The sequence below is a fragment of the Globicephala melas genome, chromosome 20, assembly GCF_963455315.2.
Source record: "Globicephala melas chromosome 20, mGloMel1.2, whole genome shotgun sequence".
NCBI lineage: Eukaryota > Metazoa > Chordata > Mammalia > Artiodactyla > Delphinidae > Globicephala > Globicephala melas.
Window position 1 is genome coordinate 39,618,620 of NC_083333.1, and position 13,187 is coordinate 39,631,806.

General features: G+C 57.2%; 2 protein-coding genes across 5 annotated transcripts; one reads left to right on the top strand and one right to left on the bottom strand.

Moving 5' to 3' along the window:
• Positions 1-1,935: 1,935 nt before the first annotated feature.
• On the top strand, positions 1,936-6,648 carry LOC132594095 (coiled-coil domain-containing protein 200-like). Its single transcript, XM_060289995.1, has 3 exons — positions 1,936-2,031; positions 3,133-3,439; positions 4,792-6,648. The coding sequence occupies exons 1-3, from the start codon at positions 1,936-1,938 to the stop codon at positions 5,022-5,024; spliced, it is 636 nt and encodes a 211-aa protein (XP_060145978.1). The 3' UTR covers positions 5,025-6,648.
• A 419-nt stretch (positions 6,649-7,067) lies between these two features.
• On the bottom strand, positions 7,068-13,151 carry LOC132593286 (transmembrane protein 106A-like). Of its 4 annotated transcripts, none has more exons than XM_070044579.1 (8): positions 13,043-13,151; positions 11,533-11,759; positions 10,931-10,994; positions 9,586-9,739; positions 8,934-9,074; positions 8,799-8,842; positions 8,227-8,280; positions 7,068-7,650 (listed from the first exon to the last, which is right to left on the bottom strand). In XM_070044579.1, exons 2-8 carry the CDS (start codon positions 11,738-11,740, stop codon positions 7,530-7,532), a joined length of 786 nt encoding a protein of 261 aa, XP_069900680.1. In that variant the 5' UTR covers positions 11,741-11,759; positions 13,043-13,151; the 3' UTR covers positions 7,068-7,529. The 4 variants fall into 4 exon arrangements, with proteins under 4 accessions (XP_069900680.1, XP_060145966.1, XP_060145967.1 ...); XM_060289983.1 differs by lacking the exon at positions 8,799-8,842 and adding an exon at positions 11,846-11,984 and having other exon boundaries at positions 8,227-8,276; positions 8,900-9,074; positions 13,043-13,140; XM_060289984.1 differs by lacking the exon at positions 8,799-8,842 and having other exon boundaries at positions 8,227-8,276; positions 8,900-9,074.
• Positions 13,152-13,187: the final 36 nt, after the last annotated feature.

Sequence of the window (13,187 nt, forward strand, 5' to 3'; positions counted from 1 at the left end):
CTGGCCATAGCCAGATGCCCACTGTGACGGCGGGCACTTCCCAAGCATCCTATAGTGTCTTCCAACAACCTTCAGAGGAAAGGCTCAGAGACGCTGAGTGACCTGCCCAAGTTCCCCCAGGTAGTCGGTGACACAGGCGGGATTGAACCCGAGTCTGTTTGACTCCAGAGCGCTAGATGACTCCACTAGACTGGCCGCCTGAACTGACAGACAGACTCTCTGTTTGAGGTTCAAACTCTCTGTTTGAACCCGTTTTCAGGTTCAAGGGCTGCACCCTGCACCCTCCCTCCACCATCAACAGTGCTTGAGGCTGAGGCCGGGTCGAAGCCCCTTCTTCACCTATACCCTCCTCTTGCTTCCAGTTGGACTCAGCCTCTGCCGTTTCTAGAAAAATTTATATCTTTGGGGAAAGACCAACAGTCCACCCAGTCCCTGCCCCCAGAAGCCTTCCCCCGGGCTTCACGAAATGACACCCTCCCCTGGCCACTCCGCCTCCTGAAGACCCAAGGAGTTCAAAATGACTCTCCCCAGAATGTGCCACTTCGGCCTGGGGCTATTTGCGTTGAAGGCCGTGGAGGCCCCAAGGACACAGGAAGAGCTTTCTACCTCCCCCTCAACTGCCTAAAGAATTTAGATAGGGGGCCTGGCTCAGAGAGAGTTATTATCAGAGACAACTTTTATCTGAGAGACCCACCTGCACAGCAGGGCAAACATCCCATTACAAGAAGGGCAAACGTCTGGTCTGCCCTTCTTTTTGTCCCGGTGACTCACCCTTCTCTGCTTTGAAGCCCAGGCCCTTATCGCATTCCTTAGCTCAGGAGGGCATATAAGCCTCAGCTGCCCTTGGGTCTCGTATCCTTATGGGATCCCTGAACATACGTAATTATACCTGTTTTTCTCCTATGAGTCTGTCCGATGTCAATCTGGTCATTAGACCAGCCCACAGAACCTAGAAGGCTAGAGGACGAATTTTTCCTCCCCAACGGGACGCAAATCGGGTAGGATAATAAATAATACCAACCTGTAGCTGAGCGATTTTATATTTCATTTCACATACCTCTCAGCCATTGACCCACGTGGTCCTGTGTGAACTTCGTGAGGAAGGTAACAAGTGCTACCCTTCTGGTTTTCCGGGCAAGGAAACTGAGGCCCAGAGAGGTGAGCTGAGTCCCGGGTCAGAGGAAGAGAGGGAGGGTAGGCTTGAGCCCGGCGCATCCAATCCCCGGAACCAGGGTACTTTCTAATAAGCCGCTTTGCCTTCACAGAGCTCAGACCTCAGTGAGAGCTGGCCGGGTCTCGTATCTTCTTTTCCTTTTTTTGGTCTTCTGTGGCCGCTCCACGCGGCATGCGGGCTCTTAGTTCCCCAACCAGGGATGGAACCTGTGCCCCCTGCAGTGGAAGCGTGGAGTCCTAACCACTGGACCACCGGGGAAGTCCCTGTTTGTTCTTGAGTCAGCACAGCGGGGGAGACGGAGGACTGAGGGAGGAGGGAAGGGAGGGGTCAGCGGAGGGCCAGATGAGGAGGCTGGAATCCTGGGAAGGGTGGGAGAAAGAAAGCGGAGAGGAAAGCCAGACCACTCGGGGGATCGTCCCCCGGGGCCCACTGAAACTCAAGGCTTAGGTGGAAAGGTGTCTTCTACCTGCCCAGGGCCCTGGAGAGAAAGGTACTTTACAGATGCTCTCTAGGAGGCGTGGGAAGAACACCCCCCTCCTTCCCAGGGCAGGCGGGGGTGGTGGGTGGGGGGTGGCGGGGGTGGGTCGCGGGGAGGGGCTGCCCAGTTGCCCCCGGTAGCGGCCGGCCGTATTGTGAGGTGGTTCTGGTCACAGGCCAGGGGGTTGAGGTGGGAGGAGACGGAAGTGGTGGGGGCAGTGGCAGCCTCCTGGGCTCTGCCTGCCCCCAGCCCCTGCCTGGGGCCTTCTGTCACCGCCACCATCATGGGCAGTGCGTACCACTGGGAGGCCAGTCGCCGGCAGATGGCTTTGGGCCGGAGGAGGTGGCTGATGGCCCAGCAGCAGCAGCAGCAAGAGCAGGTGCATGAGAGGGGCCCCGTTCACCAGGGTCCTTCCGGGGACACGGAGGGGATGGGGAGGGGAGAGGACGGACCCCAAGGAAGCTGTCCATTACCTGGTGAATGTTGTTTTGCTTGGGCTGGAGGAAAGCAAGGTCCTTGGATGTCTTGGATGGACCGTGTGTGTTTGTGAGTGTGTGTGTGTGTGTGTGTGTATTGGGGTGACTCAGCTTTGCTGTTGTACTAGGCCGAGGCCTCAACGTGGGATTGAAGCGTCAGGCTCGGGAGGTTTTAAAGCTGCTCTGTCCAGTAGGGCGGCCACCAGCCTGTGTGCTATAGCCCTTGAGACGTGGCTAGTGAGACCGAGGACCTGCATTTTAAACGTTACATACATCTAATTTATTTAAATATACTCTTTAAGACAAATTTTCGTTTTACCTACCGAAACACTTTTAAGTATGTTTGGAACAACGTGGATATGTGAACCTACTTTTTCGACTGTAAATTATCTGAACTCTAAATATTTTAAATCAAAATGCAGTGTCTAAATTCAGATGTGCTGCTGAGTATAAAATGCCCTCTGGGTTTTGAAGACTTAATACAAAAACAAAGACTATAAACTACCTCATTAATATTTTCGTATTGGTTTTACGTTTTGGCTGTATTGGGTTGAATAAAATGTATCATTATACCCAGTTTCACCTATTTCTTCTTACTCTGTTACGTGGCTAACAGAGCATTTTAAATGATACACGGCCCTCGTTATACTTCCACTGGGCAGTGCTGTTTCAGAGCATGTGCAAGAGATTATTCTTTACCCTCCGGCACTGCAAACGATTTTCAGTGCGCGGAGGTAGGTGGCCCGAGGCGGCTGTTTCCTGGGCAGGGGGCTGTGCGGGGGGGGGGGGGGGCGCACTGTTGCTATAGAAACAGTCCTTGGGCGTGGGTGGGTGAGGGGAGAGAGCTCAGGCCCCAGCCTCAGCCTCCAACTCCAGGGAACAGAGACCCTCCAGCCGCCTCCGCCTCTGGATTCCCTTGCCTTGCTCCCCTCAGTGTCTCCGGCAGGGGGGCGTGGCTGGGTGGGGAGGGAGGAGGATGCCACTTGCGGGTGGCTTCTTGACAGGAACTGAAGAAACTCCAAGAAGAGAAACGGCAATCTGAAAAAAGAACCCAGCCACCTCGGGAGTCGCCGCGGGAGTCGCAGCCACCGCCGGCGCCATCACGGTCGCCACCCGCGCAGCCGCAGCCGCAGCCTCCGCAGGTACCCGAGCGGCCGCCGCCGCCGCCGCCGCCGCCGCCTCAGCCAAAGCCACAAAATGCCCAGGACCCTCTTACTGAGCGCACCTCCCGGTACATTCTCCAGGATTCCCAAAGGCCAGGCGCCCACAAGGACAGATTCCAAGGACGGGTGATGAACCCTCAAGGTGCAGGTGAGTGACATGCCCGGGAGCGGGAGATGGTGAGGAGAGAGCCCCGGGCTATAGTCCAGAAGCCACATCTGTCACCCCACCCTTTGACCCTCCCCGGCACCTTTCACCTTTACTTGGGGGTGGGGGCGGTCACACTCTGAGTGGATTTGCACCAAGCGAGAGCTGCAGAGAAACCCGCTGACTTCCGCAGAGCGTGGCTCAGAAGTGGTCAGTCCCTTCTCCATGGTGAGGGTGACAGACGGGGTCGGGGTCGGCTCGGGGCGGCCAGAGGGTGGGGCAGGAGGTGTAGGCTTAGCAACGGATATCCTGAGCCCTGGGGGGTCTGGAACAGGGAAGCCCCGGTCGGCTTCCTAGTGGAGAATGCTCAGCGGGGGCTGGGACTTTGCCTTGCCCCAGCTAGGGGCCTTAGCCTGCCCCCCAGAAACGTGGTAAAGAGTCCGGCTGTGGCATGTGCCATTCTCAGGAACTGCCAGTTGAGTGACGTGTGCTTCGTTTCATCATCAGGTTTCGGGAAATCTAGCCCAGATACACACATCAAGTACCCACGATTCACGGTGAGACGGACTCAGAGTGTGAGAGGCAGCTACGGTTTGGCTGCGTGTCTGCCCGCGCTCGCGTGTTAGTGCAGGTGGAGTCTAGAAAGGCTTCCTCGGCGGGAATCGGGAGAGGGGACTGAAGTTATTCCGTCACTTCTGGATGGCCCGTTCTTCCACTCCACGCCCCCATAAAGATGTCTCTGTAGGCCCTGTTGCTCAGCACTCAGTATAAGTGAAGGAGCTGACGATCTAGTTGGAAAGATAGGACGGGTGCCAGAGAAGCAAAATCAAGGGGGCCGTTTGAAACGCGGATGGGGTAGAGCCAGCTGGAGCGGGAGGACGGTAAGACGTGAAGTCAGGGCTTGTGGTCTCCGTCAGGATCACCACTCTCCGGTAGCACGACTCAGATCTCTGAGCCTCAGCTGCCCCACCCGTAAAATGAGAATGATAATACCCCACCTCCTCCACAGAGGTGTCACGAGGACTGAATTAAAAGGGAAAGCATCCAAAGCACTTAGCTTACGGCCTGGCTCCTTGTAGACTGTCAAACCCAGGAAGACGCTTTTTTGAGAGTCTTGAGAATTACATGAAACAGGATACGCTTTGGAAAGAAGCTTTTTTTTTTTTTTTTGTCTCTGACTCAGGAGCAAAGGATGGGAGAACCTGATCCCGGCCCTTTAAGACGAGGACTGGGCTGCTACATCATCTCACTTTGATTACTCGGGGCTTCAGAGGCCTTAAGACAATGTTCTCAAACCAGCAGGCCCGGGAGCTGCTAACTAACCTGTTCTGCCTCCTGTCTCTCCCTCTTCTCAGTCAACGAACTACATCCAGCAGTGGTGATTCAGAGACAGACCCCCGAGACCCCACTGGCCGGCCATCAGCAAACATCAGATGAGCAGCCCCGTCTTCCTACCTCCCAAAAGCATCTCCACTTCAAAAGCCGAGCCCTCCTGATCCACTCTGGCAGGGAGGCTGGCCGGGAATCACGTGTGATTTCTTCCCGCAAAGAATCAAGAGACTGGCTGGGCTCCGTGAGACAGAGATGAGGGGAAGGGGCCAGGAAGACCCACGAAGAGGATGGAGAGGGTGCGAGAAGACAGTGGAGGGCAATTCCATGCTTCTCCAGGCAAAGCCAATGGGAGAACTTGGCCTTGGGCCCCCCAGCTCTACAGCTCCACTACTGGCTCTTACTTAGCAGTGATATCACAGCCTGTTGGGGGCTCAGGTCTACGACTCTCGCTGGAGCCACCAGCCCTTCCTCCTGGCCGATGCTTATTGAGATGCACCTGGGGAAGCGGGGGTTGCATCACACCAGAGCAGACCTGGGACCTGGGGCAGCATCAGGAAGAAGTGGCACGCAGGGGCCCCCCCCAAGTCCAGTGTCGTGCCTGGTCCACGGTGGGCACTCTGCTGTTGAACGGAGGGTGGTTGGAAGGGATGGAGAGAAAGAACTCGGAGGAAAGGAGGACTGTAGCCTCAGGCACAGGACACCTGACCTTGGGAAGAGGGGGACTCGCCCCCCGCCCCCACCAAATCCACAGGCCTCTTCCTCCCTGGGTCTCAGCCTTTCCACGTAGCAGAGACAACCCAGAGGCTCTGGAGGCCCCAGGCAGCTGCCTCACCTCTTCCTGAAACTGACACCTGGGGTCCCCCAGCCCTGCTCCCTCTGCCACTCTTGACTGGTGAGGGGGATGCCTGGGTCCTTTCACTGTAGCGTCTCACCTTTGGGTGAGACTGAAGGAGCCTCTCTGCAGTGTTTCCTGAGAGGAGCAGTTGGGGGAAGCGAAGGAGCGGGGGCGCACAGAACAGGAGCATTAAAGTTGGGAGGGGCTCAGAGACACACAACGAGGGAAGGGGAGCGAGCGAGCTCCTGGGAGCGGTCTCCCAGAAGGCAGAGAGGCCGGGCGTGTTCCCGAGGGCCTCAAGGACTGGGGAAGAGACCTTGATGCCCACTTGGATATTAAGAAACAGGCTGTGAGATGGGGAGCGTCCACCGGCTCCCTTCCCACTCACAGGAGCCTTTTATTTTCCTTCCTTAAACACGGTTAAGCACAGCTGATTGACTCCAATATAAATCCATTACATTTGGCGAACTCCACCCAGCGTGAGCTCCAGCCTGGCCCCCGTGGACTTCCGTGCTCTTACCAGCACCACCTCGACGCCAGTTACCCAGGCGTGAAAGCGTGCGGACAGCACGAACTCCTTCCTTCCCCTCATCCCCCCGGCCGGCTCCTCACCAGGTTCTGGCCCCACGTGCCCTTCTCCGCCCTTCCTACTGCAAACTCAGCTTTCCCTGCTACTCAAGCTCACCTCTCTGCCTGTCTGAGTGACGGAAACCGGTAACCGCCTTTAGTGAGCAAACACAATTCCTGCTCGCCTAAAGAACCTGGGGTTTGCCTGGGGCTTCTCATCTGAGTGACAGCAAAGAGGGGACGGCCTGGACCAGTCCCGACTGATAGGCAGCTCCATACTGTCAGCGCCCAAAGGAGAGCAGAGGCCTCTGGGAGCAGAGGGCGCCCTGGGACTAGGCCAGGGGTGCAGCGGGACCCAGCAGTCCGGCCTCACCTCTGCAGGTTTTCAGCGGGAGGGCGGCTGCGCCCACCGTTTGACCTGCCTGTGTCCCCTCACGTGGGCTCAGGCTTGTGGCCTCCTTCAATAAAAACCTTTTAAAATGACTCTGGCTTTGTCTCTGTTTTTCCTGTGCAGGCCCAGGGGGGTGCCCGGTGCCTCCCTTCCCTTTCCTTCCCTCCCCTCCCCTCCCCTCCCCTCCCACTTTGGTTCCTGCTCTGAAGAGAACGATAAAACTGTTTTCGGGAGAGAAGCTTTAGCTGCAGAACAGCTCTGACTTCCTGGGGACCCAGACAGTCTAACCAGGAAGGCTGCGGAGCCAAAGGGCCTTGGCCAATCTTGCTGTCAGATGGGTGGGGTGGGGAGACAAGGTACCAGGCGTTCTCGAAGCAGGCCATCACCATCACTCTGTCACACGACCAAAGCAGGGCGGCATAGGAGAGCATCTACGGTTCCCTAAGAGGCCCTGGGGACAACACTGGCTGTCCCCCAAGTCACCTTCTCATTACCAGGTGGAGAACTTGGAAAGGATCCATGTATTAAAAGCCAGACAAAATGAAAGCTTTCTCCACATTCAGGCAGGACAAAGGTCTTCCCTGGACGAGCTGGGCAACCAAGGTGCTCAGCACAGACAGTGTGGGAGCCACTCCGTGCCGCTGAGGCAGCTCTGAGGAAACGTCAGGTCAGACTTTCCTCAAGACAGACCAACGGGAATATCTGGTGCTGGCTTCTAGAAGAACCAAGCTCCCGTTCCTGTGGACATCAGAGAGGGCGTGAGGGTGCGTGTGCGTGTGCGTGTGCACGTGTGCGTATGAAGTTAACGTCCACAGAAAGCTTCCTCTGCTGGGGGTGAACAGGGGGAGGGTATGATAAAGCAGGGCTTTTCCTTCGGCAGAGTCACTCTCGTCCTATTGGGTGCCATGGAGTGGTGGGAGATACAGACCAGGCCGGCAGGTGCCCGCAGCTCGACGACAGCAGACAGGTCACGGCGGGCGAGGGACCAGCAAGTGGGGCTTGGATGCGTTTCCCCGGCAGTCCACATATTCGTAGCTCTGGAAGACCAGCTGCTCTGAATGGCTCAGGTAGGAACAGGTCAGGGTGCCCCTGGAGAGGAAACAGGGCTTTTTGTTTTCCCAAAAAACCCACACCAGTTTTATTTTGAAGATTACAGAACTTGAGCCTCGGCCCTACCCAACTTCCACGTCCACCGATCTAAGGATATGCAGTTGGGGTAGGAGTGAGAGAAGGAAGTAGGGAGGCGAGGGGAGAGACCTGGTGGCGGCAGAGGAAAGGAGTAAGATGGCGGCTGGAGAGCTCCCGCCACCCTAGGTCTGCGCTTCACTGTCTTTACTCCTCCACACCACAAGGGTCTGGGAAGAAGAGGAAAGCCCTGGCCCTGCTCTGCTCTCTGGGGAGGGCTGGCTTCCTCAGACCAGACCCGGCCCTTCCTTCTGCTCCCCACTCTGCCGAGGCACCTGGGACAGCTGCCCCCCACCCCCCCACCGGGTTCTGGGCAGATCTGTGCCTGTCACGTCAGTGGCTCCTAAGGTGGGCCTTAGGGGAGGGGCTGGATCTGCTACTGCCAAGAGCCGACACAGACTCACGGGATTCGCTGCGATGACTCTCCCCCCACGGGGGGCAGAAGTGGGAGAGGGTACCAGGGCTCCAAGCCCTACTTACTGGATGTGCAGAAGCACATGGTGGACTTTGATTTTCAGCCAGGTACAGATCTTGCTGAGAGAGACAGAGAGAGAGAGACAGAGAACCTGGGCCCACGTTTCACACACTGAGCAGCCTGTCGGACAGCTCGGACGAGACCTGCCGTCCCAGCCCCCCCCTTGCCTCCTTTCCATCAGGGGCCCCACATGCCACCCCCACCCCTTCCCCCTCCCTCTGCCCAAGGTGAGCACGTCGCCCCTGCTGCAATATCGCTCCTCCAAACCCCACTGGTTTGGCCCAGGCACGGGCTGGCCTCTCCCTTAGTAGAAGACGGTGAGTCAGGCTGAAGAGCCTAAGGTCATATAGCGTTAAGTGTGAACCAGATTCTAGGCTGGTTTTCATTCCAGTCCAGGTCCAAACAGGCAGAGGCTGGGGACCCTGAATGCTTGTACACTGCAGTCTTGGCCACAGAGGGCAGGCCACATGCTGACTGCAGGGTCTGCTAAGCAATCAGAACATCTGGTGGGAATTCGACCTGGGTTTCCAATCAGGAAAGAGGCTAAGGGAGAAGGGATTGATCAAGGGCTACTCACTATGTGTTTTCATCCCATATCCTGTTGGCTACCGTATACAACATCTGTCAACCAAATGGGTATAGGGTTAGCCCCAACTCCAGCCACCCGCGTCCACACACCTGTGGGCAGGTCTGGCCAGCAAGAGGGAGTCACCTGCTCACTGGCCAAAGGGCCGACGTGGAGGAGAAGGCTGTCGGAGACCTGCCCCACCACGAGGGACAGGTGCAGAACCTCAATGGTCAGCTGGGTCACAGCGATGGGGTAGTAGTTGTTATTGGAGATGCTCAAGATATTCTGGCGAGCAAGACAGGGAAAGGAAGGGGTTAGGGTAGCACCATCCTGGCAAGAAGTCGAACAGTTTCAAAACCCCGCAGCCTGATTGAGCCCACCCCCAACGCGGGCCTCAGCTGCCGAGGCCCAGTGCCAGGAGCCCCTCGGAGGGGCTCTTAGCGGCAAGGGGTCGCCTTTAACTGAGACATTAAGCTGGCTCAAAATCCAGTCTCACCCTGCAAGGCTCTCTCTGTTCAGTCCTGCCCACCCGGGGAGTCTCAGGCACACCACCCCGACTGCACCCAGTGATCTACGGCTCTGGCGTCAATTCTAACCCCTCACTGTTCCAATCCTGCACGGTCTGTTAGGGGGCTCATGGTTGCTCCTGCTTATCCCCAGGCTCCTGACATCCTCTGCCTGCCATAAGATCCCCGGCTACCGATGCCCGGGGTGAGCACACCGGACAAGGGCTACAGAGGAGTGTTGCCAGGAAGGTGGGGTCGGAGCCCAGGGGCACAGGGCATAACCCACCCACCGTTATACTGAGGTGGATGTCGGCCTCGCCAACAGTCACCGTGGAGGAGTTGAGGCCTACAGGCTGCACGGCGATAGTCCGGGGAAACAGGAAAAAGACGATGAGGGAGGAGGTCACCAGGCAGATGAACACTGCCAGGAACACGGAGAGCTTCCTGTGGGAGAACAGGACCCGGGGTAGAGGAGTGGAGAAGTCTGGACACCAAGGCTGCCTGGGCCGGGGGCATTCAGACACTCTTCTCTCTACGTAAGGCTCTCCTCCGAGCCCCCACCCCAACACACACACACAACTGTACACTTAGCTCCCCAGATGCGGAGGACCAACCTAGGCTCAGAGGTGGCCCAGGGTGGGTAGGAGCACCGGACTGAGAGGCTGGCAGCCCGGCTTCCATTCCCAGTTCTGTGTTAGCCACTGGCCCAGCAACTCTGAACAACCCGCCTAACCGCCCTAAGCCTCCGTTTCCTTGTCTATAAAATGGGGGTAATGGTACCTACCTCATACCATCTGTTATGGGCTAATGCATGAAAAGGCACCCATCCCTGGCCCTGGCACATAGCCAAGGCTCAACCAACGCTAGCTATTCTCACTGGAAGAAGTAAGCCCATGTGAATTTTGACAGTTCTGAATTTTAATATTCATATTCAGAACAAGACATCATCTGTCCATCTAGTTCAAAATTGAGATATGCATTAGAGAGAGAGCACCTTGTTAGCATTTCCTAAGGGGCACTGCCAGATTCGGCTTCTGGTGCACTGGCGGGGGCAGGTTGGGTGGTGGGCTCCCCCACGGAAGCTGAGGACCCTGGGAGGAGGTTGCAGGGATCTATGTCAAAGGACCCAGATGACAAACAGGGTCATGGGCCCCCCAGTGAAACTCAGGGCTGCCTCCTCTGAGGTTCTCTAGTGTCCCAGAACAGAGAGCAGCTGGTTTCCCATCTCTACGGGGAAAAGAACAAGCAGGTCTGAGCTGCCGTAGCAAAGGAAGCTCTTAGGAAAAATCACTTCCCCAAACCAACAGCAACCACAGCCACTCCCTCCCTCCTGGAAGGATTTGCAGAGTCAAGAGGTCCTCTCGGTCTTCAAAAGGGAGCCACGCTTCTTGGAGGCAGTGGTGCAGGACACCAAGAGGCCTCAGGTGGCATCTGCTGTGCCCCGAGCTTCTTAAACTAGGAAAATCCTTGGAAACAGGGAGCTAATACGTCTGAGGCCAGTGAGGCTCAGGCTCTCTGGGGGAGAACCCATGGAGAAAAGCTGGGGGGTGGGGTGGGAAGGGGGATTGGGGGAGACAAAGAGGAAGAGCCCCCAGGGGCAACGCCTACAGAGCTGGGATAGGAAGAGGGGCTTACGTGTGCCTGGGCTTCAGCCTCTGGTCCCCATAGGGGATGAGGGCCACCAGCTGCTTCTCTAGTTCTGTAGAAAGAGGGTGAGAGGGAGGGCCGGGAAGTGTCCATGACAAGTGTTTCCTGTGCCAGCCTGCCAGCAGCACCCCTCCGTCCCACAGAGCAGTGTCAGAAGCACGCCACCTCTGCCTCAGAGCAGGACTGACTGGGGACACCGGGCTGCTGGCAGCTCGGCTTTGCCAGCTCTAGAACGGAGGCGAGAGTTTCATTAACAGGTGTGGAGCATTCCTGCACGTCACCACAAATCCGAGAAGCCCAATTTCTTTGGAGACGTCACTGTAACTTCCTGCATCCGAAGGCAGTGCTGCTAAGAGGGCAGAGAGGCTGGGAATCCCCTGGGTTCGGGCGGTACCACCAGGGCAGGAGGGGGTCTCTGCAGCGAGCCCAGGGAGGGTCAGCATCTCCCTGGCTAGCCCTGAAACTCAGGGACTAGGAGCTGGGAGACCCAACCCCATCCAAGGAGACTCAGAGGGGCCTGGCACTGGCCAGCTGGCTGCTAAGAGCTTTTCCTGGAGCCCGGGCTACTTCCAGAGCCTGGGGCCACTCACCTCGAGGGATCTCCCCACTGCCCTGGCAGGTGGGACAAGTCGCAAAGCTGCCGCCAGCAGCCCTTTCACAAGGCGCACAGGAACAAGAAGGCTTGCTGCTGGTGGTGCTGGAGTAGCTGGCAGCCTTGCTGCCACAGGCTGGGCCGGAGGGCAGCATCGACTTGTTCTCATCCTCCCGAGAGCCCAGCTGGGAGAGCGTCTCACCCATCGTTCAGGGGTATTTTTCACTGATGAGAGAAGAACAAAGTCCAGTCAGCACCGATGCCGGGTGTCCCTCTGGTTTTAGGCTCTTGAGATTGGCAAGGAGCCCCACCACGCTTTCAGCAAGCTCGAGCCTAAGCCAGTGAGGGGGTGGGAATTCGAGCAGCTACACACGACTCCTGGATCGGGAATCTCAATGCATTGCAACTCTTTGTTGTTTTTGTTTTTATTGTAGGGAGAGCTCAATCGGCCTACAAGAGGGAAAAGCAAAGCAGAAGTTATTTCACTTTAAGGGACTTTCGTAAGTGAAAGGCAGAGCGCTTAATTTTGTTCTGGAAAAGCTGCTGAGCTGTCATTCACTGCAAGGGAAGGAAGTTAGATAGGTCATGGGGGCAGCAGCCAGGGGAGCCCCTTCATCCTCTGCGACAAGACGACTCTGAACGTGTCTCTAGAGCACCCGGGCAGAAATGCCCGAGGTGTCCAGCCTGGGTGTGGAAGGAAAGTTTCCATTCCTGAGCCTGGACAGGTGCTGGCGTAATAGGAAGGCAGGGATTCTTTGGGACAAGAAAAGAAAAAGGCGGCTAGGCTGGCCACAGGTGGGGCTGAGAACCCTAAAATGATTGTAGAAGGGAGCATAAACCTCTTCCGCTTGCTTTCTGAGTCGGGGTGGGAAAGAATGTCTGGGCGAGGGTGGTAGCAATTTCAGGGTCAGTCCTTCACTAGGACGAGTCACAGCGAACTCCAGATCCTTCCCAAAAGACTGGTGGCAAATGAGTGGGCAAGGTGAGCCCCACTCAGACCTTCTGGGCTTAAAATAAAGGAGGCCTCACCTGGCTTAGGTCTGAGGTTTAAAATAAAGGGAGCCTCACCTGGTTTAGGCCTGAGATCCTGGGCTCCTCTCAGCTGCAAGAGGGCTAGAGATTGCTGGAGTACGTCTTTGGGGAGGAGGGCCTGTAAGGCAGGGTGGCTCCAGGGGGCCACCAGTCCCGTTCCCGGAGAGTCCTGGGGACCGACTGCACCGCGTTGGAGGAGGTGGGGAGCGGCGACCCTGGCCTCCCCAGAGCCTTCACGCCCTACTCTGGGGCTCGGCCATGGGCTGCGGGGTCGGAGCGGACTGAGAGGCTAGGAATTCAATGAACGAGGATTTTCAGTCCCACCACACACCCCGGGAGGCCGTTAGCAGAGCTTGGAACCTGCGTGTTGGGCTAGGAGGAGGCACAGAAGGGGCCTGGGCCCTTGCATGCCAAAAGGAAAGAAGGCAAGGAGGGTCCCTTCTTTCTAAGGAACCGATTCTAAGGAATCGCCTTACCCCCGGGCGACCGCAGCGACAGAAACGCCTGCAAAGCAGAATCGAAAGCGCGGGAGCCGGGGTTTTCGCCCCAAGCTTCGGCTCAAAGCCTTGGGAAGCTCCGCCCCGGCTCCTCCGGACCCGCCCCTCCCTCCCAGGGCCTGCC

What these genes read in the sequence shown, in the direction of transcription:
- LOC132593286 (XM_060289984.1), bottom strand. Translation starts at nt 11,740, where the DNA reads ATGGGTGAGACGCTCTCCCAGCTGGGCTCTCGGGAGGATGAGAACAAG. An exon ending in ACATCCACCTCAGTATAACG is followed by an intron (nt 9,075 to 9,585) that starts GTGGGTGGGTTA and finishes CTTGCTCGCCAG; the next exon opens with AATATCTTGAGCATCTCCAA. An exon ending in CTGGCCAGACCTGCCCACAG is followed by an intron (nt 8,277 to 8,899) that starts GTGTGTGGACGC and finishes TCTCTCAGCAAG; the next exon opens with ATCTGTACCTGGCTGAAAAT.
- LOC132594095 (XM_060289995.1), top strand. Translation starts at nt 1,936, where the DNA reads ATGGGCAGTGCGTACCACTGGGAGGCCAGTCGCCGGCAGATGGCTTTG. An exon ending in AGCAGCAGCAGCAAGAGCAG is followed by an intron (nt 2,032 to 3,132) that starts GTGCATGAGAGG and finishes GCTTCTTGACAG; the next exon opens with GAACTGAAGAAACTCCAAGA. An exon ending in GATGAACCCTCAAGGTGCAG is followed by an intron (nt 3,440 to 4,791) that starts GTGAGTGACATG and finishes CCCTCTTCTCAG; the next exon opens with TCAACGAACTACATCCAGCA.